At 40.5% G+C, this 24,185-nt stretch overlaps 3 protein-coding genes across 3 annotated transcripts; 2 read left to right on the forward strand and 1 right to left on the reverse strand.

The window, feature by feature from the left end:
- LOC132631981 (protein SGT1 homolog) lies at positions 1–4,744 on the forward strand. Its single transcript, XM_060347763.1, has 10 exons — positions 1–277; positions 1,515–1,584; positions 1,993–2,117; positions 2,399–2,642; positions 2,943–3,039; positions 3,128–3,193; positions 3,322–3,460; positions 3,676–3,755; positions 3,857–3,961; positions 4,437–4,744. The coding sequence occupies exons 1-10, from the start codon at positions 118–120 to the stop codon at positions 4,542–4,544; spliced, it is 1,194 nt and encodes a 397-aa protein (XP_060203746.1). The 5' UTR covers positions 1–117; the 3' UTR covers positions 4,545–4,744.
- A 1,223-nt stretch (positions 4,745–5,967) lies between these two features.
- LOC132631982 (uncharacterized) lies at positions 5,968–10,342 on the forward strand. The gene is made up of 6 exons (XM_060347764.1): positions 5,968–6,171; positions 6,283–6,519; positions 6,985–7,099; positions 8,584–8,702; positions 9,767–9,827; positions 9,981–10,342. Exons 2-5 carry the CDS (start codon positions 6,296–6,298, stop codon positions 9,816–9,818), a joined length of 510 nt encoding a protein of 169 aa, XP_060203747.1. The 5' UTR covers positions 5,968–6,171; positions 6,283–6,295; the 3' UTR covers positions 9,819–9,827; positions 9,981–10,342.
- A 2,855-nt stretch (positions 10,343–13,197) lies between these two features.
- On the reverse strand, positions 13,198–15,492 carry LOC132631983 (ABC transporter G family member 4). The gene has a single exon (XM_060347765.1). It carries the CDS (start codon positions 15,116–15,118, stop codon positions 13,310–13,312), a length of 1,809 nt encoding a protein of 602 aa, XP_060203748.1. The 5' UTR covers positions 15,119–15,492; the 3' UTR covers positions 13,198–13,309.
- Between the last annotated feature and the right edge of the window lie 8,693 nt (positions 15,493–24,185).

Raw genomic sequence — 24,185 nt, forward strand, 5'->3', positions numbered from 1 at the left:
CAGAGCCGACATCAGCCAAAGGCATCGTTTCTCTCTGTAGTCTCTCTCTCTCAAATCAAATCCCAATTGCTTTCCCTCTTTGTTCTAGAGACTTCTTGCGTGCTCCACTCCATATCAATGGCTTCCGATCTGGAAACTAGGGCTAAAGAAGCCTTCATCGACGACCACTTTGAGCTCGCCGCTGACCTTTATACTCAAGCCATCGCCATTAGCCCTAATAACCCTGAGCTTTTCGCTGACCGTGCTCAGGCCAATATCAAACTCAACTACTTCACTGGTATCCTCCCCCTTTTTAACCTAATTTACCCGTTATTTTTGTTGCTGATTGTATTATTTTGTGCTCTTATTGCGGTACACGATTTATAGAATTGGTAAAAGTTTTAGTGTGACTTTGTTACACATACTTGTTTCTGTGCTTGATGACGAAAGTTAACAACCGCTATATATGGAGTCGAGTCACTCAATTAATAGTTATTATCTCATAAGGTCACCTTTCTTTGGTGAAGGAATTTGGAATCTAAGAAGAAGGGTGACTTTTTGAGATAATAACTATTAGTTAGATGTTTGAAATTAACTCGCCATATATGCCTACTTGAGTGTGGGGGCTTTGGTGAAAAGTTCGTTTAGCCTTTTTTTTTTTTTCTCTTTTTTCGTTAGCGATACATTGTAGTTGAGATTAAGGTTAAGCTGTGTTGTGTACCACTTATATTAGATCCGGTGTTTGTTTTATGACCTGTATGTCTGTTTATTGATTAGTGTCAGATTTAGAGAATCTTGTGAAAACTAATTTGACTTAGAAGTTTAAGTCACAAATTATTTGGCATCGAACTAGATGGATGATGAGAATGAATAGGGAGGATTCACAAAGCCAAACCGTCCCCCCCCCCCCCCCCCCCCACCCCCCACCCCCGTTTTTTTTCTTTTTGGGGTTGGGGGGTTATCAGTTGACTGAGGACATGACCTTAGATAGGAAATGTATGCAGGTAGATGATTAGGGTAGAAGGTTACTAGGTAGCTGAGTGTTTCCCTACTTTTAGTAGTCTTGTAGTTTATTTTTGCTTATATGTTTTGATATTTGTTGCTGTACTCATTCTGTACATTACTATTTTGTTGTCTCTTTTTCCGTACTTTTTTGCGTCGGTTACATCTCTCTATCGGAAACAACCTCTCATAGAGGTGAGGTCTACGTACATCCTACCCTCCCAAGACTCCACTTGTGGTATTACATTGGGTATGTTGTTGTTATAGAAGAAACTGTGATTGTTGAAATTTTGTTCTGTGGTATATGCTAGCTTCATAATGTTCTATAAGTTTGATGAGGTTCGTTGGTATGGCCTCCTGGAAAGACATCTCTATATGCCTGATTATGTATATGTATGCATCAAAATTTTGTATGTGTCTGCATACATCATCATATTTCACTATGTACTGTTAATTGTGACATTATTGTATGTATATACTAATTTTTAATTCTAAGGCGGGTAGTAATTGTAATCTTGTTTCCATGTGAGCAGAAGCTGTTGTTGATGCGAACAAGGCCATTGAGTTGGATCCTTCATTGTCAAAAGCATATTTGCGTAAGGGGTGAGTGTATAATAATCTTTTTATCTGATTGAATTTTGTGGGGTTTGTTGCATGTTCACTACATGCTTTTGTTGGTCTCGTATCATGTGCTATGGTATTGTTTTCTTGATCTAACAACATTCACCTGAATACTGACTTGGTGATCTAGCTCATATAACTTAGGATGTTGCAGTAGGTGATGGTGAAATCGAGATTCGTCATTTCTGATTTTCATCATCCTCCAAGAAGACTGTTGCAGCATCAACGGAGGGATTACTTTCTTAGCTTTTACCTGCATTTTTTGATGAACAACAAAGACAAAGTGAAACGATACTATTATTTGCAGTAGCACATGCTATCTGTCGGTGCTTGTTTTATTAGATACTGCATTGTTGAATTAATTTTCTTTTTTTTTGGGTACTTTTCCAGGTTGGCCTGTATGAAGCTTGAGGAATACCAAACTGCAAAGACAGCTTTGGAAAAGGGTGCTAGTTTAGCACCGGGAGAATCAAGGTTCACAAAGCTAATAAAAGAATGTGATGAACGCATTGCAGGTAAATTGGTGCCCTTGAATCTGGCTCTTCTACCATTCCCAAATCCTGTCAATTCTAACATCAACTCATGGCATCTATGGCGACTTGGTGCTATATTTTACTATTTGCTATGATGATATGAAAAACTATGCTGTTTATAGTTAAAAAACTGCTAGAAGCACAATTTTTGTTAAATCATTGTGGTTATTTTCCTGACAGTTTTATGCGTATATCTTGGTATGCTAATGGAAAAATTTAGTGCTTAGTAGAATTAATTGATGGTCTTTGTTGGCTAAATTCAGAGGAAGCTGGAGAACTCCCTAATCAGTCTGTGAATAAAGCCTCGGCTAATGTTAGTGCACCTTCTGCATCTGAGTCGTCGGACAATGTTGCGATTGCGCCTAAAGATGCTCAACCAACTGTCAACCTGTCTTCTCAAGGATCTTCTGCATCTGAGTCGTCGGACAATGTTGCGATTGCGCCTAAAGATGCTCAACCAACTGTCAACCTGTCTTCTCAAGGATCTGCTGCTAAACCAAAATACAGGTTATGCCAAAACCTTTGCTATGTTAGTGAGTCGTTAAGTCAGTAACTTAGAGATAGTACTCTTTTGATAGGGTAAATAATCTTATCAATGTGGGACTAGTTTTGAGATAGTAATAACAAAGTACTATGGTTTTTCCTTATCAAAAATGTGCTATTTGGTTTTAAGTTTCAAACATATATGATTATCGCAACCTTGTGATAGCTATTGGCCCGTCTGTTTTTTTTTTCCCTGGAGAAGAGAGGGGGGGGGGGGGGGTCTTTCTTGGAAAACTTGCACTAATTTAATGTATGTAATTGCAGGCATGAATTTTTTCAGAAACCAGAGGAGGTGGTGGTGACTATATTCGCCAAGGGCATACCAGCCAAGAATGTTGTTGTTGACTTTGGTGAACAAATAGTATGTTTTTACCGTTTTATTCTGTTGAGGTAACTTTATTCAAAAAATTGGATGACAAAGTTCGCATTTTTCCTTGGTTGCTTTACAGCTTAGCGTTAGCATTGATGTGCCAGGCGAAGAAACTTATTCTTTGCAGCCTAGGTTGTTTAGCAAGGTGAGGCTAAGCTTAAAATATGGCTGTGATAACTGGATGGAGCTCCGTTTAAAATTTCTGAAATTGTTTCCTAAGTAATTGAAGATGCTTACTCTGTGATCTCGTGCTGGTCCTCTCATGATTGGCAGATAACACCTGCAAAATGCAGATATGAGGTGATGTCTACCAAAATTGAGATCCGCCTTGCGAAAGCGGAACCGCTACACTGGACATCGCTCGAGTATACAAGGGAGCCTGTTGTAGTTCAGAGGCCTAATGTATCATCAGGTAACCTGCTTGCTCGTCAAATATGTTTTTTCTGGCTATCAGGGGGAGTCCTTTTCCCCCTTCACTCGATTGTCAATTTTCAGTTGCTCTCTTCATGTTTACTCTTCATGTTTACTGCTTAAATGGAGTCCCTTACAATGACCCATGAATTTTGTTACCAAATGTGATGGTTAATTATTCAGTAGCAGAGCTTACTATAGTTTTGCATTTCGCAGTTGCCCCGCGGCCCAGTTATCCTACCTCGAAACTGAGAAATGTGGATTGGGATAGATTAGAAGCTGAAGTGAAAAAAGAGGTATTAAAAACATTAGTCTTCTGTTTGATGTCCTTGTCTAAAGACCGCATTATACTCTGCATTGTAGTTTCTAACTCCGTGAATGCTGGTCTGTATTCCAGGAAAAAGATGAAAAATTGGATGGGGATGCAGCATTGAACAAATTCTTCCGAGACATCTACCAAGATGCCGACGAGGACACCAGGAGAGCCATGATGAAATCCTTTGTAAGTCTGATCCCTTCTATATACTTGATGTTAATATACTTTAAAACAGGAATCCCTATAACAGTTTTCATGGTGGACATAGGTTTCTCTTTCTGATGGACATAATCTTCTTAGTCAAGTGCTTTGGGCTAGTACCACATGTACTTGGTTCTCTCTGTTGCATTTTCCTTTGGGAATGATGCCTACCAACCTATACCTATTGTCTTCTTCTTCCTTTTTAAATACCTTAAAACATACTTAGAACATCTCACAACACTTCCTAATCCTTCTGCACCATTTCTCTTGTTTCAGAAGTTCTCTTCTTCAACTGTCTGTAGTTTATCTCAAGTTTTCTTGTAAGGTTGCCTGTCAGATTTTGGTTGTTGACCTCTGACTGATAGACTTTTAAACTCGTCAATTTGTTGCATTTCTTCTTCTACGACAACTCTTAACCAGTGAAGAAAGTAATATAATTTGTATACTTGCTGCCTCTCAGGTGGAATCTAATGGGACCGTTCTGTCCACAAACTGGAAAGAAGTTGGCACAAAAAAGGTTGAAGGAAGCCCTCCTGATGGCATGGAGCTGAAGAAATGGGAGATCTAGAAGTCAAGTTCCTAATCTTTTTTAACTGTTCTTTTTTCAGCTGTGTCATTCTTGCTATTTCATTGTAGAAGAATTTGTTCATATTTTCTTATCTGAGGTTTAAATTTTGTTCTCTGTTGTCGGATTGAGACTCCTGAACTCGCTTACAGCTATATACATTTTGTGAAGGGCGTTGGAATTGTGAACAGCTTTCCTTTTTACTCTTTTGGGTGTTTCTTTTCAAGATTGTATTCTTGTTAGAATTTCATTTTTTTTCCCCCAAGTCTTACCCCCTCCTCGCAGTAACCCTGCCAATGGAGGAGTTCCCCTCTCCCTCCCTTCCCCCCTCTTCCTTTGGTTGAGATTGCTGTGATGCGTTTTATCGTGCGGGTAAAGTTTGGACTTGACTGTAATCTGAATTTCATGGACGAGAAAAGATCATCAGCAAGACATCTTCAGGAGGATACTCGTATTGTGAAACTTCAAATGTTGGCAGTTAAATTTCCTACAGCCATTAGCCTGAGTTATCAATGTGTCGGGGAATTCCAGGTTTCACAATTTTGTTGTGCGGCATGCAATTGTGGAGGTTATACTCTTCAGTCTTCAGTATCGATCGCTCGGAACAGACACTCTTCCCTGTTTCACTTTTCCTCTTATTGAAATCTTGATAAGAAAGTACGACCGAGGAGATGCATGTTCTGAAAGATTGGACAATCGGGTGTATGGATCTAACATAACTATTTACAACTATGCTCCTATTTTTGCTAGTGCGAGTTCTACATGGCTGACGAAAGATGTAATTGCTTAAACAGCCTCAAATTGTTGAAAGGACTGGAATTTACTTAAAACATTTCAGTTGTATGACAGACAATTTTGGTTGAGTTAAAGCTAGTCATATGTTGTTTTCAAAATTTTAAGTAGTTTTCTAACGTAATTTAAGTGACCCTTGTGGTATTATTAGAATCATCGAAGTAAAATCACTTTTAGTTTTTAAGTTTTATTTTGATCCTTTAGAACTGACATGTCAGGTTAAAAATTAAGGGATACTAATTGCACTTTTCTATGATTTAAGTATTAAATTTTACGTCTAATTTAATATCGTTATATCAAATGAATCTGATGGTCTAATAAATTGTATAATCTTTTGTCCTGCAAGAATTAGGCATTATATCAAATGAATCTGATTGTCTAATATTTATGTATAATCTTTTGTCATACAAGAATTAGGGATTATTTGGTTTGTGCACAAGTTATGCAGGGATTGTAGTGCACAAATTAATAATAATTGCAATATAAGAATTAAAATATAGAAGTTTAAGGTAGTTGAGGAAAAAAGAAAATCTTACTCTTATGTTTATTACATATACGTAAGTAAATTTTCATACTACATATATAACTTATGCAGATATTATTATCCAAACAAGGTGGAAGTTATGTTTGGATTTTACGCGATGGGTAAAATTGTAACCAAACCAAGCAAACGGGACGTTGTCTCATAACCCATTTTACTCGACCCGGAGGTTGGAGGATCCGACTTGTCGCCATTTGTGGAATGTCTTAAATCAAACAAACTTCTCCCTACCCTTCAGTCCACAAAGCTTCTCAATCAGTGCCTCTACCCAGTCAGTCAATCAATCAGCCAGTAAAGGTATTTTCCTCCTTGTTTGCATTTTACGAAAATGTGCTCAGATTTTAAGTTACTTCAAAAATCATTCGAGTCTTATCAATTGGTCATTTGATTATGAAATTGATGTGGTAGGTATTAGTAAAAGATGCAATTCTTCGGAGGATCAGAGATCAGCCCATCGCCGCCACCGCCAACAGTATCAGGAAATAATGCACATATGGTGTACGTATTCAATAGGAATGGAGTTTGTCTTCTTTACAGGGAATGGAATCGTCCTCTTAAGACCTTAAACCCTCAGCAAGATCATAAGCTCATGTTTGGTTTACTCTTTTCCCTCAAATCTTTAACTGCCAAGATGGATCCTACAAGGTATCCTTTTTTACTCTTCCTAAAACTTATTGTCCAATTGGATTAATTTGATTTAACAAATCTATTTGTTATTCGAATGAAATGGGTCATAAATAATACTCACTGTCCCAATTTATGTGAAACCGTTTGACTTGCCACAAAGGAAGACTTTTGAAATTTATGGTATTAGATATTTGCATGACTATAAACCATTTCGTAAAAAAGAAATTTTAAAGTTAAGTTATTTTTAAAAATACAAATGTGACATTTTTTTTTTGGACGAACAAAAAAGGAAAGGATGTCACACAGAGGGAGATAGAGAAGAAAGAGTATAGAGAATTTGTATAGCTGATCCAATCCGACTAGTATGAGGCTGAGGCATATTTTATCTCCTAGGAAATAATTTTTCGTGTTAGGACTAATTTTAAAGGCATAATTCCATAAAGATGTAGTCTTTTCTCACTTGAAATCTTTTTTTTTGGGCAGTGCTGAAAAAGGTAATCTTGGGGTGCCGCAATTACCTGGACAAGGATGTTCATTTCACAGCTTTCGTACTAATACATATAAACTCAGTTTCATGGAGAGTCCGTCTGGAATAAAGGTCAGTCAGTGATCCGTTGAACTGTTCTTTTTGATAAGTTCCACTGAAATTGTTCTAGGTCTTATGATACAAAGATCGTCTGTTTTCTGTCAGGAACACTATCACTGTATGATTATGATAAGCTCCATTGAAATTGTTCTAGGTCTTCTCCTGGCGCCAACTTTTGATTTTGGCCGACTTATTTATCGTAGTATGTGTGTTGATCAGGGGCTAGTAGGCAGTTCACATTGTGCTACCGTAGTGCAGTCACTAGATATTTGGTCTGTTGTGAGGTTACATTCTGATTTTGTTACATATGTAAGCCCTTATCTTACTAGAATCGGAAAAAAAATGGATGGGCTGGATAAATTCAGTTGAAAGAACTAAAGGAAAAGATCAAGTAATTTTGGTACTTATTTAATATCTATTCTAAGTGATTCAAGGAGTAATAGGATAAAATATCTGCATAATTCTGAAATAGGAAATAGGAAATTAAGAAAAGGAGGAGCTTTACCAATATATTAAAAAATATTTAGGAAGACTTCCAATAACAGCACGAGGCTATTTGTTTCTTTCACATGAATTTGCATCAGAGAATGAAGAAGAGGTCTTTGAAGGAAAAATAACAAGATATTCTGCTTCTTTGATGAGAAATTTGGTTTGGCTACAGCTCATATAAGAAGCCATCACTAGCCACCATATGGCCTAATTCTTGCAGTTTTATGGCTTGCTTTCTTCATCTGGATCTAAGCTTGTCCTCCTTATTCTTTAGTAGACAAGTCATAAGCGCCTTCCCTAATGTTCAAATAAACGGGTTGGTATTCGAACTCTGTTGGTATATCGATAAACAGTAAAGCTGCATCATTGACGACTTGTGGTGCATATGTTTGAAGCAATTGAATAATACCATACAAAATAAAATATCGAATCAGCTGAAACGAGAATCTGCTAATTTTAATGTTGACTATGGTTTTACTTCCTCACAAAGAAGGAATAAAGAAACAAAGGAATCCTATTCAGATGTCAATTCCTTCTTGTGGAATGTGATTTGACATAATTATCTTGTCCCTTCTGCACCATCCTTAGTAACGTTGAGACGACCCTGCTATGTGGGTTTCTTCTCAATTATATGAGTCATGAAAGTAGCTTGTAATTCTCTGTATTCTTCCAGCTTAACTTGCCACGCTCGACACAAGCATTTCCTTTCATAGTATTTGAGGTCTCAGATGGTATAATCTTGAGAAGATTTCTTTTTTGATAAGGGAAGAAAGGGCTGCTTCTTTCCTTTAATGTTATTTCTGTATATGATGGGTGAATCCATGTCTTGCTAATTATTTGATAGCGATTGTGATAAAGTACATCTTCTTGGTATTGCTTTATCACTGTTTATGACTGTATACTCTTTGTGCTTTTCTTTTTTTCTTCAATTCATAATGAATACATGATGGTTCTATTTGACTTTACAAGCATTCGGTGCTTGTCTGAATTAGGTTGCCTTCTTGCAGATCATCCTTGTCACGCATCCTAGGACTGGTGATCTAAGGGAATCTTTGAAGTATATTTACAATTTGTATGTTGAATATGTGGTGAAGAATCCGCTCTACTCCCCAGGGGCTCCTATTAAGTGAGTGCTTAATCCGTACAGGTTAAGCCTGCTGATGTTGTGTGTTCGTCCTATAACTGCTAGAATACTTTATAGCTGCATTAAGTTATTGCATTTTTCTACCTAAATAGTGAAAGGTTGACTAAAGTGAGTTTGTTCTTGTAGTATTATACCAAATGATGTTCCACCTTAGCATGTTATTCTAAAAGAGAAGTCCTTACTTGAAGAAAAATATGATGTTGGATAAACGTGGTTTATTTTCTTGTTATTAAAAATGATATTGGCAGATTTTGAACGAGGCATTCTACTTCTTGATTAAGCTGATTATTCCAACTATAATGATAAACAAGTATCTGATAGAGGGATGTCATGGTTAATGCGTGTTTGGTGGTGATTTCAAATTCAACAGAATTAGAGAAATTCTAGAACTTGTCAGGATTTTTGCCTGTTTGATTGTTGAAAGTGGTTTTTGAGGCAGTTATTTCAATGATTCAGGAATTGTCTTCAAGACATGAAAATGGTGAGGTTGCAATATTCTGTTGTATTGAGGGCTCAAATCTTTTGGATCTTTTCCTTTTCTCCCTCAGAAACTTTCTTCAAAATTTTGGACTTAATACAATAACTAGATTATATTCTATGCACCACCAAAGGATGTGGTGCAGCGGATGGGGCTGCTCCTCCCTTAACCAGAGGTCTCGGGTTTGAGCCATGGGTATGGAAAAATCCTTGGCAGGGAGCGCTTCCCCCGAATGGGCCCTACGCGGCGTGAATCCGGATTTGGTCGGGCTGATACTGGACACCGGGTGGGAAACAAAAAAAAAAGGATTATATTCTATGCATGTAGTTAGTATGTTTTCGATCTTGATTAGCATTCCCTTGGATGTTGCACGATTCACATGTATGCTTGAAGAAATATTTGCTTAAATGATAACTACATTTAGGATTCAATGGGCTTTTCTTCTTTAAAAAGAAGAAGAGACAAGGAAAATAATTCTGGGCTGCACTCTCGAGAATCACTGAATGATGCAGTTTCCTTTTCCCTGTGAAATTTCCAGTAAGTAGATATGTTTTCCCTGTTCATGCAGGTGTGAGCTATTTAATTCTACGCTCGATCAGTATGTTAGAGGCCTTGGATAATTTCTCAAGGTACATTCTCATATTTCATTATCCATAACTTGTTAAAAATTCTCTACTTTATCAACTAAATAAAAATGAAAAATAAAGTTAACTCTACATACAATTGCTGTTTTTAAGCATTTCATAATTGGACTTTCCCTTGATGGATTGCAATACCTTCAGGATCAAGTGGATTCAGATATCGGATACTGCATTTGGCTTAGTCATCCCTTTCAATTATGACATTTATCATCAATGATGGACGATTGGCTCAGGTAGAGCTCAATACATTCTCGAAACTTGCTGTACCAACTTTGGACAAGTGTTGTGCCAATTATGTTTACCTAGTTACAGTATGATCGCATTTTGGTAACTTCAGTATATTGTCTTTCATGTCATTAAAGGTGTTTAAACAATAATACTTGGATTAGGTCCGTATTACATTCTTTCGATGCTCCTTATCCTGTGAAGTTTTTACATACCATGTATACACTAGTACAATGAAGAATGGTACTTCTAAAGGTTTAAAATAGTTTTGCAATGAATGTGAAGTGTGCTTGCTTTTTAGTATTGAACCTGGTACTTACCTGTTCAAGATTTGACTATTAGGTAAAGGGGCATACCTGCACAACTGAAGCTGATAGTTCTTTTCCTGAAAAATCCATTTTATGAAATCATAACCCTAAATTTTATAGCATGCCCCATCTTTCTGTGGGATGGCATGGTCATAATCTTTTATATTCAAATTTGAGGAGATAACGTCTTAGATGATTCTAGACGCTCCATTCTGATATTCGTCTTCCTAGTAACTGAATCGTTTAACTCACCTGGATGACTGCTGCCATTGGATGTTACCTATTTATTGTTAGATCCAAAATACTTCCAATTTGTTTGGTCCTGCTTTCCTTGAACAGGTCGTAACAAGCATAGTTCTAATTCCATTCTTATCAATGAACTACCGTATCTTTTGTAATGTGTATGATTTATACTCAAAACATTTCCACTCATGAAACCCATTTTTCCCCATTGGAAATCCTGTCGCTGCAGTCTATCCTTGTTATTAACTTGCTGATTCAACATGTGACTTTAGTCATTCAAAATCTCTTTGTTATTGTACATTAATTTAATTTGTCCCCTTACTCAACAAGTTTTCATTCCCATTGGAAATACCTTGCTTTTAAGCTCCTTTGGTTCTTTCATGCATATTTAAGCTTATTTTGGGTCCATTTTTTTTAATCAGAACGACAATTTTACCACCATTCCAAATGTCAACTGTTCTCAACAGGGTCTCTATGAACATGTTTAGTAGATTTTGCTTCTCTTTTCCAATTTTCTGCGAGAATGATGATAACTGAATTCAGCTGTTTAAATGAGGTGGTGAATTAACCGTGAACGCAATGATGCTTTCCGGTCACTCTAGTCCACTTTTTTTCGGCATAGACCAGGGGTTAGGATTAGAGGAATCATAAAAGAAACGTCTGTGCGTTCTTTTGGTGCATGAATTAATGGCTTAATGGCATATTGAGAGTTTACAAAGTACTGGACGTGGTTTATACGGTATTCATGGTTTTGGGTTCACAGAGAAGGTGATATTAAGCAGGATTTTGCAATCTCTGGCTCAAGCTGAAGCCAGTGAATGAGCTTCTTGTTGGTAACAAAATGAAGATGGATTTTCCATAAATTAGAATTCTCTTCTACAGTAGAAGTCTTCTCAGTTACTTCTTTTCTTTGCTAAATCACTTCTTTATTTGTTTCTTTTGTTTGGGCTTAATAAGCTTTATTGTTCGCAGTCTTCAACAAGTGTAGTATATCGAAATCAGAAAATTCAGAAGTGGGAAAAGATATTTGACATGAATTATGAAGAGAACTTTAAAGAAATCCTCTAAAAGTTGGGGTATTTTATCCTAGTTGACGCCTTCGAAATGTACAAATTAATACAACTGGTTCAGGTAAAATGTTAACGTTATATATTTTGAGCCAAAAGAATAAGGAGAAATAGACAGACAACAGACGAGCAAGCAGTCTTAGTCCACTTTCCTCTCTCCTTGAATAATTAATGATCTAACCTTGGACATAGTTGAAAACGACTCACACATTGTCAATGTATTTAAACCTATAACATGTTATACGGAGTATATACTATTTTAAGTTATCATAGCCGACTTGTTCTGAAGAGTCACACATCATTGTAAGTAATTTAACCTGATGGCGTGGAGAAGTTAAACTCCGTTGAAAAATCTTGGGGACAAGAGCTTGCATGGTGGGGCTCATAATAATTGTAGGTTTTCACTCGATTGAAATTGAATAATATGGGCAATAGCTTAGCATTTTTAGCAGCATTTTGATAGAGAGAGAGAGAGAGAGAGAGAGAGAGAGAGAGTGTTAATTGTTAAGTGTTAACAGAGGTCCTTTCTATTTGGAATTAACTGTACTTTCCCCCTTCAACTGTTGGAGGTACGATGGTTTATCCTCTTAAAACGTTTTCGTAAGATACTATAACCGTATGTGAAATGACCCAAAAGAGGACCTGCCAATAGTGGCAAGTTGGCAGCACAACATTGAGGATCATGCCTTTAAAAATACTTAGTTGCACCGGAAGTTAAAATTCCGTTAACCATAGATTCCCTTGTGATTTGAATTTAGGAAAAAGAGAAGGTTCACGGGGTAGCAAACCCGTGAACGAACACTGCTTCGACTTCCAAAAGGTGGAAGCAAGCAAACAAAAGCAAACCAATTATCCATTTTTCACTTTGTAGTACATCTACACCACCAGACAAAAAACCCCTACTGATTCTTTTTCTCTTGCATCCTATTAATAACCCTATGATATGATATATAACGACAACATCTTCGAATTATTCACAACCCCTTTCTTTCATTTCATGTAACCGTGACGTCGCTCTTTATCAAATTGTCGTGGTTGAGCTTTCTCCAGAGTGCAAATGATCCCCTATATTGATCTCGTGTGTTATTGTTAAACGATATTTTATGAAAAATGTCATCTAACAAATAGAACATTTGTAACGAGCCATAAAGCCAATTTTCCCACGTCCAAATAGCTTCACCAACACTAGAATTTTGGAATAAAATAACTAGCCCTTGGTGTGAATTAAGGGCAATTGAAGTTCAATGACTAAACGAGACTTAATGTCTTATATTGTTATGATAAATGTACACAATCCGACATTATAATGTCAAACTCTTTCAGATAAAACTTAGTACAATACACCAATTACGAATTACTTAGTACAATACACCAATTACGAATTTAATGATCATATGATGGTCCAAATCCATACAGATAACGAGGACATGTATATCAATGTTAAAAGGACATATACAGGTAAATATAGTGAATAGAAATAGTTGGCAAAAAAAAAAATTGAAGAAGAAGAACAGAGAAAAGAAAAGAAATGTTAGTATTATTTCAGTTACATGAATTTATTAGAGAAATGAAAAAGATTGATGAAAACAAGCATGATGAATTGACATTACATGAAAGTGATGGGATCTCACTTCTTCGATCTTGAAACTCTCCTGATCAATACCATCAACCAAAGCAATCGATAAAATACGAAAATCCCAATCAAGATATATATATTTGTCCATCTCTGTTTCTCATGGAGCCCTCTTTGGTCCAACACATCACGTCCACTTACCATACACACCTTGTTTTTCTCATCGTACCATATTAAACACTTGGTGACAAGACAAGAATACTCATTGATCAACAAAGCATCTAGCCCATACTTGTACATAGACAAATAATGCAGCATTGTCCAGAACTTAGGCATCGTCTCCTTCGATATGAAGTAGCCGGAAAACAAGAAAGATCCGGCTAGAAGTAGCGTTACGAGCGAAGTTCCAGCGATGTAATTTGGAGCTACAGAGCTCAAGAAGAGAACAAAAGAGTTTGCCATTAAGACAATGACCCAAATTGTTAGAACAAAGTAAGTGAAAGCTTGCCATGAAGCACAAAGACCAACCAAGAAATAAAGTGAAACTGAATACAAGATTGCTATGACTAGCAAATAAGGGAGGAAAACTAGTGTGTTTGCTACGAGATATGAAGATAATCGATAAACCCCACTTGAAGTTTCTCTTAATAAAATGGGCCTTTCGTTTATGAATATTGGAAGAGTTTCTGTTGTGGAAGAGAGAAGGAAAGTGAGAGTGAAAGCGAAAAGTCCGAATCTTTTTTCGATTCCAGCTTTACCAAATCCAATATTGATGTAAATTGTTCCTAAAACAATACCAACTCCTAATGCCTGTAAAGTGTTGGTTAAAAGTAGCTGTTTTGTTCTGTAAATAATCTTCCAAAATCTGCTATACAAAACAGCTATTTCACGAACCCTTGAACTCCTATATCTTACCTCCCCTGTTTTATTTTCAGAGGTGGTGGGATTTTTAGGAGGTGAAGGTAAACTTATTGGTGTAATGGGTTTTTTCTGATTGAGTTGGTTAAGAATTTCCATGGCATATTCAAGAGAATTCAGCTGTGGCGGGACAGTGAAACCATTTTCAAGTAGAAAACATTCAAGACTAGACAATGAACCAAAATGTACAACAGTTCCTTTTGAAAGCAACAGGATTTTATCAATGGTGGCAAGAATCTTGAAACTTGGTTGATGGATTGACAAAAGCACGGTTCGCTGACGCGAATCGGTGATTGATCTGAGTGTCTGCATTACATTCAAAGCTGAATTACTATCAAGACCAGATGTTGGTTCATCAAGAAGTAAGATAGCAGGGTCATGGAGTAGACTCAAACCAATCGAAACTCGCCTTCGTTCTCCGCCCGAGAGGCCATGAGCAAGTCTTGTGTGAGCCAAATGTGTAAGCCTAAGCTCAGCTAGAAGAGAATCTACAATGCAGGACACATCAGCAAGTTTAGGGTTGAGGAGACGGGCGGAGGAGGCGAACGTTTCGGAGACAGTGAGTTGTGGAAGGCAACAATCATGTTGAGGGACATAAGCTGAGAGCTTACGGAAAAAAGAAGGATTATGAAGGGGAAGAGAGTTTAAAAGAAGAGTTCCACTTGTAGGCGAAGTTCCAGCTGCTAAAATGTCAAGTAATGTGGATTTTCCCGCACCGCTAGGACCAACAATGGCAAGAATCTGAGCAGGATAAGCGGTGAAAGATATGTCTTTCAAGATGTTAATTGGTGGTGATGTTTTACAAGGCTTGAATAACAAGGCAGGAGAAATGGTGGTTGATTTTGAATAGCCTATTGAAGAAGCTGTTAGTTTGTAGGTTCTAAGTGGAGGAGATTGAGAAGGAGGTGGTGGTGGTGGTGGTGAAGGAGATGATTCAGCTTCCATGGTGACGTTGATTAGATAGAATTTGGAAGACTAATAAGAAGTGAAGTTGAGTAGAAGAAGAAGAATAAAATGGGGTTAGTGAGAGTCTCCATGACATATGGTTTTAGTAGTACTTAGAAGACTAGTAGTAGTAGAATAATGTTCGTAGATGTCAAAAGTGGAACATTGAAGGAATGAAAAGTCTCCGAACTGCTTAAACGGTTCATTACCTCAAAGTGTAGGGGAGGAAATTCAACAACATTTTTGTCCTTGGTCCCATTTTGTAATTTAGAACACTTCATGGTAGTAAAAAGAAAAATATGATATAAGTTAAATAAAGAAAATTAGAATTTAAGTTATACAAATTGATAGATTCAGTGTAAAGAATCTTTATACCGTCAATCTAATTTAACCAGTGTTACCTAGTAATTGTGTTATTTCTTAGGTTGCCGTGTCAAATTTGTTGTGAAGATCAATTACTTATTGTTGTAAGTTATTCATTATATACTTGTGTTGGACTGTTGGTGGAATATAATATGTATTCCGTGAAGTTAGTCGACTAGGGTGCAAGCGGATGTGTGTACATCGTAGTTATAAAAGTACATATGTAAAATAAAAATAGGCTACTAATAGAAGTAAAGCAGGACAAAGCTTTTATTGATTGGTTCTCCCCTTGGCCACTTGGTAGGTAAATCCATTCACAGAATGACAGAATCGCCGATCTCTATCATTGATTACTTTGACAATAATTTGTAGCGATCTTGTCGTACATTATATATAACGTGTGTCGAATGATTTTGTTACGACTGTATATGGTTTATGCATGTGTATATGTGATATGTGTACTAATATCCTTTTCAGTTCCCACTTTTAGGTTCATGCGTGTGCGAATCGATCAAGCCGTTCAGCGTTTAGTATTTTCATCATTTTAATTTGTTTGTCTCATTTTCTTTTGTTTAAAAAAAGACATTTTTCCTCTTTTTGAGAACTCTTTAATTTTATTTTTTCACATGTCCTATTTAAGACCACCAATGTCACGACCCAGCCCCGTGGGTCGCGACTAGCACCCTACCTGGGTACCCAGACCAAATCGCATATTCATTTCCGAATCCAAACTTATTTCAGAATTTTCAAAAGTTAAATCACACATAATTTATATCGAAATATATGTCTTAAGCGGTCATATCAAATCAAACTCAAACAAAGCGGCGGAATAGACATCGCCGGTCAAAATACAAATATATACAGAAGGGCCATTTGGGGCCATCATATCAAACGGACCGCTTTAAGACCCGAAAGCAAAATCAGACAACACACACATAGGACCCTCGCCCCACAAAGATGACTACAGGCCTCTACGAATTCAAAACATAACATATGGCGAGACAAGGCCCCGCCGTACCCAAACTGTCAAATATACAAAGTATATACAGAGTAGAGGAGTCTATACCAAGAGTGGACTCCGGATCAAACAAGAGTACTCCGGAAAGCAAGAAGTGAAGCCTACTGCGGAGGATCACCGATGTCTGCACCTGCGGGCATAAAACGCAGCCCCCGGAGAGAGGGGGTCAGTACGAAATATGTACTGAGTATGTAAAGCACGGAGTACAGAATTATGGATCAAAACCGAAAGCAAATCAGATGTCAAAGTGGGGGCACAAACTGGTATGTCAAAATCTGTATCGAAATCATATACATATATTTTATGCAAATAAAATCATGCAAACGCTTAAGAACGTGGTCGCCACTCCGACGCTGGCGCCACACACAGCATAACACCAGAAGGTTTCAAATCTCCGTACATCCCCGAACATAATCATAATCATCGGTGAGCGTATCGCGTCCCGAGCCATATCACAGCATAACTCCAAACGGAACCGGGCCCTATGGCGAAGCCTCGGGAACCGTAACACAGCATACGGCCGAATTTATCATACAGCGCACGAATCAAAACCGGCCCGGGAACCGGTGAACGAAGTCATAAAAAGGCACGAGCGGAGTCGTGAGCAAACAAATGCAAATCGTATTTCAAAATAGTGTTTCAAAACAAAGTAAACTCATAAATCATATCATATTACAAAATAGTCGAATACTTAGTCGACATAAGGTTTCCTTTCACGAAAACGTTTCCAAAATGGTGCCGAGAGTTCAAAACATAAGTTGGCGTATCGAATTGCTCAAAACGTGTCCCGTAAAAGGACGTTCCAAAGACCATAAGTAGTACTTTCAACTTTATTCTCAAAGATGGCCCGAAGGGCAAATCAGGCATTTTGGGGTAGCGGACCCACCTCGAGTCGAAGTGAGGTGGCGAACATATTTTTACGAGCAGTTATATGCCAAGGGTCATACATAATCATTTCTAGGTTACCCGACCACATTTCGATAGGTTTCGGACGAATAGTGGCATTCTAGCCAAAGGGGAGCCTTTAGGCTTCAATCGAATTGAATGAATAGTAACTTTTCTGTGGATCGGGTTTTGAGGAGCAGAAATGCTCCGGAGGATCTCATATTCTACCAGTACACTAGGATATGCCAAATGAAAGAGTGGGAAGCTTTACATACCTCACAGACGTCGTAAGTCCTTCCAAACGTCCCGTCCCGTTTCGTCAAAAATCTGTAAATGGTCAAAGTTACCAATTGAGATTCTTAGGCTCAAAAATGCCTTTAACTCCATATTTGCCTACCGAAATTTCGGCAGCATTTCCCCTATAAATCTAACATCCCCGAGGCGTAGCTCGGCTCAAATTAGCCAACCACAACAGCCCACACATCAACCAAACAATGTAAACAACAATCAATTCACTCTAGCTTCAAAGTCCTACATGATTTCTTAAGTTGGCAACTTTCCATTCAAACTTTCAAAATCCCAATTCTATATTCACATAATTGTATTCATTTACCCATCCAACACTAGTCAAACACATTCCAAATTCAATCTAAGCCATACACGAAATTGCACCAAAATCAATTAATTTCCATAGTTCTTCAAAATATCAAAAATTTTCGACGAACATTCTAACTAACGTCGTTTCATTCCGAATTCATCAATATCATTATAAAGTCATATCTAAAGTCTCTAGCACCCAAAATATACATTGATATACATAAAGATACCAAGGATATACACTTTCCGATAACATCCGAATTCGTTTTCCACCGCCAATTTAATTCAACAATCAATCATTTACGATATAAGGATCACAACAACACATTATGCCAACTTAAACAAGATCAATTCAAATCATTTCTTTCTTCCATAACTCACGGCCAAACACACTACACACACACACCCACGACTTTCTATTTACGTTAAAATTACGGGATCTCCATCTACTTCCAATGCTTAACACATTCACCTCAATTCTATAACATAAAAGGGTAAGAATTCTCACCTTTTCTTGAAAACCCGACTTGTCGAAAACGTCGTCCTCGTGCCAAGCTAATTATACCACGTCGGAGAGCGTCTTGAGTACTTCACAAACATGTAGAAACTAGAATTTTGAATCACCACACAAGCTTGGAATTTTTCTTTCTTTCTCTTCTCTATTCGGCCGAACCCTTATGTTCTTGGTGTTCTTGGATTGCTTTCTAATTAAATGAAATTTCCTAAGGGATTGTGGATATATATCCTATAATAGTCATGTGCTTAGCACATGACATTAAGTTGGTGGGTTGGGCTTGGCAAGGGGCCGGCCACTCCTCAACACTTGGGCCTCAATTTGTTGCTCAATTTCTCTTGGCCCACTACATTAAAATCCCCGTTTTGTAATTCCCGAAACTAATTTCTGAAATTCCAAATTTATCCTCGGCCCTCCCCGAGGTCTTAGCATTAAGGATTCCATAACCAACATAGTCATATTCTCAAAAATTAATTTATGTCCTTCTAACACCCGAGTCATAATTATTTCTCGATTTCCAATTGTACGAAAACACGGGGCCTAACATTCTCCCCCCCTTAAGAACATTCGTCCCCGAATGTTAAACAAATCTTATGAAGGCTCACAAGCATAACGGGAAAACCATTTTATATATAAATTGCACACATGGTCCATCCGTTCATTGGTACAACAAATACAAAAGTTTAGATTACAGGAGGCGTAGGGAATAAATGGGGGAATCTCTTCTTCATCTCATCCTCCGCCTCCCAAGTCATCTCTTCCCGGTTGTTATTGCGCCACAGAACCTTGACAGAAGGCACTTCCTTAGTGCGCAATCTCCTCACCTGACGATCCAGAATAGATACCGGCCGCTCGTCATAAGATAGCTGCTCCGTCACCTGAAGATCATCTACTGGGAATATCCTGGAAGGGTCACCAATACACTTCCGCAGCATAGACACATGAAACACCGGGTGCACGGACTCCAAATCGGATGGCAAGTCTAGCTCGTAGGCGACTGCGCCAATCCTCCGAACAATCTGGTATGGCCCGATGTACCGCGGACTCAACTTACCCTTCTTGCCAAATCTCATAACGCCCTTCATAGGCGACACCTTCAGGAATACCCAGTCACCAGTCTGGAACTCTAACGGTCGACGTCGCCTATCAGCATACGCTTTCTGTCGACTCTGAGCAGCTAAAAGTCGCTCCCGAATAAGCTTCACCTTATCTACAGCCTCCTGGATCACATCTGGCCCAATCAGCTTAGTCTCGCCCACGTCAAACCAGCCAATAGGAGATCTACATCTCCTGCCATAAAGGGCCTCATACGGGGCCATCTGGATGCTGGAGTGATAACTGTTATTGTAGGCAAACTCTATAAGCGGCAAATGATCATCCCAGCTGCCCCTGAAATCAATAACGCAGGCCCGCAACATATCCTCGAGCGTCTGAATAGTGCGCTCGGCCTGCCCGTCGGTCTGAGGATGGAAAGCTGTACTGAGGGTCACCTGGGTCCCTAATCCCTCCTGGAATGACCTCCAGAAATTAGCTGTAAACTGAGCACCTCGGTCAGTAATAATAGATACAGGGACCCCGTGAAGTCTGACTATCTCTCTGATATACAATCTGGCATAGTCCTCAGCCGAATATGTAGTCCGGACCGGAAGGAAATGGGCGGATTTCGTCAGCCTGTCCACAATAACCCAAATAGAGTCGTACCTGCGTAGAGTACGCGGCAACCCAACAATGAAGTCCATATTAATCATCTCCCATTTCCAGGCTGGAATCTCCATCTCCTGTAACAAGCCACCGGGCTTCTGGTGCTCGACCTTGACTTGCTGGCAGTTCGGGCACTGACTAACAAACTCAGCAATGTCTTTCTTCATTCCGTCCCACCAATACAAACACCTGAGATCCCGATACATCTTAGTGGAACCAGGATGAACAGAATACCGGGCATAGTGTGCCTCGCCCATAATCTGCCGCCGTAAGCCCGCAACGTCCGGTACACAGAATCTGCCGTCGTACAATAATACTCCTTCAGGCGAGATTTCAAACTGAGTCGTTGCTTTATTAAGGGCCACATCTCTATACCGACTCAAAATAGGATCCTCAAACTGGCGCTGCTTTACCTCCTGAATAATAGATGACTCAGCAACCGGGCGAACAAAAATCCCAGAATCTCCAGAATCTGCCAAACGAACTCCGAGGCTGGCCAGCTGATGGATATCACGAACCAAATCTCTCTTATCAGATGGAACATCAGCCAGACTGCCTACGGACTTGCGGCTAAGCGCATCAGCTACCACGTTGGCTTTCCCTGGATGGTACAGAATATCAACGTCGTAATCCTTTAGTAGCTCCAGCCACCTCCGCTGCCGCAAGTTTAGCTCCTTCTGCTTAAAAATATACTGAAGGCTCTTATGGTCCGTATAGATATCCACATGGACCCCATATAAATAATGCCGCCAAATCTTCAAGGCATGAATCACCGCGGCCAACTCAAGATCATGAGTGGGATAGTTCCTCTCGTGTGGTCTGAGCTGTCGGGAAGCATAGGCTATAACTCGACCGTGCTGCATCAATACACATCCTATCCCAATACCAGAGGCGTCACAATAGACAACATACCCATCAGACCCCTCTGGAAGAGCCAGAACTGGCACTGTAATCAATCTCTCCTTCAGCATCTGAAAGCTGCGCTCGCAGGCATCTGACCACTGGAATTTTGCTGCTTTCTGGGTAAGCCTCGTCAGTGGTGCTGCAATAGAAGAGAAATCCTCCACAAACCTGCGATAGTACCCAGCCAATCCCAGAAAACTGCGCACCTCCGTCGGAGTAGTAGGCCTGGGCCAATTCTGCACAGCCTCAATCTTCTGCGTGTCGACCCGAATACCGTCTGCGCCGACAATATGACCCAAGAATGCCACAGAAGTCAACCAGAACTCGCATTTAGAGAATTTAGCATATAACTTCTGCTGACGGAGAATGCCAAGTACCGTCCGCAAGTGATCTGAATGCTCCTCGGCTGATCGCGAGTAAATCAGGATATCATCAATAAATACAATAACAAACATGTCCAGGAATGGCCGAAATACCCGGTTCATCAGATCCATAAATACTGCGGGAGCATTAGTCAGCCCGAAAGACATAACTCTGAACTCATAATGCCCATACCGGGTCCTGAAAGCAGTCTTCGGGATATCAGACTCCCGTACTCGCACCTGGTGATAGCCTGAGCGCAGATCTATCTTGGAGAAGTGTCTAGCACCCTGCAGCTGATCAAACAAGTCATCAATCCGGGGAAGGGGATATTTATTCTTAATAGTCACCTTATTCAGCTGCCGGTAGTCAATACACATCCGCAACGACCCATCCTTCTTTCTGACAAATAATACCGGCGCTCCCCAGGGTGATGTGCTGGGCCTGATAAAACCCTTATCCAGCAAATCTTTCAGCTGGTCCTTCAACTCCTTCAACTCAGCTGGTGCCATCCTGTACGGAGGAATAGATATAGGCTGCGTATCCGGCATCAACTCAATAGTGAAATCAATCTCCCGCTCAGGCGGAAGGCCAGGAAGCTCGTCAGGAAAAACATCTGGAAACTCGCTGACGACCGGAACAGACTGAAGGGTAGGTACCTCCGCGGCAGTATCATGCACACGAACCAAATGATAGATATAACCCTTCTGGATCATCTTCTTAGCCTTGAGGTATGAAATAAACTTACCCCTCGGCGATGCAGTAGATCCGAACCACTCTATGACCGGTTCCCCTGGAAACTGAAAACGGACTACCTTTTTCTGGCAGTCGACATTAGCATAACAGGAAGACAACCAGTCCATACCCATAATGACGTCAAACTCGAACATGTCTAACTCTATCAAATCTGCCTTAGTGGCACGATCATAGATGGTCACGGAACAATCCCTATAGATCTGTCTCGCTACAATAAAATCCCCAACTGGCGTGGCTACCTCAAATGGCTCTATAGGCTCAGACACTATCCCAATCTTACTAGCAACGAGCGGGGAAATATATGATAAAGTAGAGCCAGGGTCAATCAAAGCATATACAGATCTGGAGAAAACCAGTAATGTACCTGTGACAACGTTTGGCGAAGCCTCCTGATCCTGGCGGCTGGCCAAAGCATATATGCGGTTCGAGGGACCGCTAGAACCTGAAGCGCCACCACGGCCTCGACCGCGCCCTGCCGGTGCTGGAATACCCCGCCCTCCAGGGCGTGCAACAGATGGAACAGAGGAAGAACCGGCGGCTGACCCTGTCTGCTGAGCCGCATTACCCGAACCGCTGGCCAATGGGCAGTCTCTCATAAAGTGGCCCTGACCGCCACAAGAAAAACAAGCTCCCGTCGCTCGGTAACACTCCCCGGGATGAGACTTCCCGCAATGTGGACAACGGGGTCTAGGTGGTCTGGCCTGACTGGGACCCCTGGATACCTGCGATCCTGCCGCTCTGGAGCTCTGACCGGCCCCAGACGGTCCCGTACTGTCGAATCTCCGGCTACCTGACTGAGTACCCCGGCCGGAAGGAGGAAAATATCTATCAGACTGCTGCTGCTGCTGAGGCTGTCCGCCTCGAGAATCTCCTGAATAACCCGCGGATCTAGCCCTCTTGGGCGGCCTCCTGTCTCGATCTCTGCCAGCAGGATCAGATCTGCGACGGTCCTCCATACCCATCGCATAGGCCTGAAGCCGGGAAATATCCATGTCTGTCTGCAGTGACACGGCCATACAGCTGTCTACCAAGTACCGGTCCAATCCCATAACATATCTATGCATCCGATCGGACATGTCTGCTACCACGGCCGGTGCATATCGGGCCAGAGAATCAAACTCAAGGCTATACTCGCGAACACTCCGACCCCTCTGCTGCAGACGTAAAAACCGATCAGCTCGTGCCCGCCGTAACTCTGGTGGCAAAAAGTGGCGGGTGAATGCTGTCACAAACTGATCCCAAGTGGCTGGAGGGGCACCCTCTCCCCTAGACAGCTCCCAAGTCTCATACCAGTGGGTAGCCACATCTCGAAGCCTGTGCGACGCCAGCTCAACCGACTCGGTCTCCGAAGCCCTGACTAGGTCCAGTGAGCGTCGCATCCCCCGAATAAAGTCATGGGGGTCCTCATCGGGCTTGGACCCGAAGAACTCTGGAGGGCCACATAGCAGAAACTCCCGAACTCGCAGGCTGTCCCGCCTGTCATCATCATCATCATCCCTCCGCCCGCGTCTGCGAGCCTGCCCTGCTACCAGCGTAGTCAGCAACTGCACAGCCTCTCTCAGGGTCCGATCCTCCGCCCCTGGCTGAGGAGCTGGAGTCTCAGGTGCGGGTACACGGACCTCTGGAGCTGCCGATGGTCCTGCTCCAGGCTGTACTAGTGGGGGTGTAGCAGACCCCTCAGACTGTGGCACATCCTCAGGCAAATCATAAACACGAGCCCGGGTAGCCCGCTGTGCCTGGCTAGTCTCTCCAATCCTCGCCTTGCCCTTTTGGGCCGCCGTTGCCTTCTTCGGAGGCATCACTGCAAACACGAAGGCGAGTCAGATCAAAATCATCCTAATAGCACAGCTCTATCGCACGATCTAAGATTTCAAAGAAGGTAACATCCTAAATGCCTTGTAGCTTCCTGCTTATAGACGTGGTGCACAACACATCGATAAACAAGACTCTACGAGACACGGCCTGTAGAC

This window comes from Lycium barbarum, chromosome 3 (assembly GCF_019175385.1).
Source record: "Lycium barbarum isolate Lr01 chromosome 3, ASM1917538v2, whole genome shotgun sequence".
Classification (NCBI taxonomy): domain Eukaryota; kingdom Viridiplantae; phylum Streptophyta; class Magnoliopsida; order Solanales; family Solanaceae; genus Lycium; species Lycium barbarum.

Excerpts from the sequence above, each read along its gene's own strand:
- LOC132631981 (XM_060347763.1), top strand. The coding sequence starts at position 118 with ATGGCTTCCGATCTGGAAACTAGGGCTAAAGAAGCCTTCATCGACGAC. Across the intron at positions 2,118-2,398 it reads ATGTGATGAACGCATTGCAG|AGGAAGCTGGAGAACTCCCT; the intron begins GTAAATTGGTGC and ends GGCTAAATTCAG. Across the intron at positions 3,194-3,321 it reads AGCCTAGGTTGTTTAGCAAG|ATAACACCTGCAAAATGCAG; the intron begins GTGAGGCTAAGC and ends CATGATTGGCAG.
- LOC132631982 (XM_060347764.1), top strand. The coding sequence starts at position 6,296 with ATGCAATTCTTCGGAGGATCAGAGATCAGCCCATCGCCGCCACCGCCA. Across the intron at positions 6,520-6,984 it reads GCCAAGATGGATCCTACAAG|TGCTGAAAAAGGTAATCTTG; the intron begins GTATCCTTTTTT and ends TTTTTTGGGCAG. Across the intron at positions 8,703-9,766 it reads TCCCCAGGGGCTCCTATTAA|GTGTGAGCTATTTAATTCTA; the intron begins GTGAGTGCTTAA and ends CTGTTCATGCAG.
- LOC132631983 (XM_060347765.1), bottom strand. The coding sequence starts at position 15,118 with ATGGAAGCTGAATCATCTCCTTCACCACCACCACCACCACCTCCTTCT.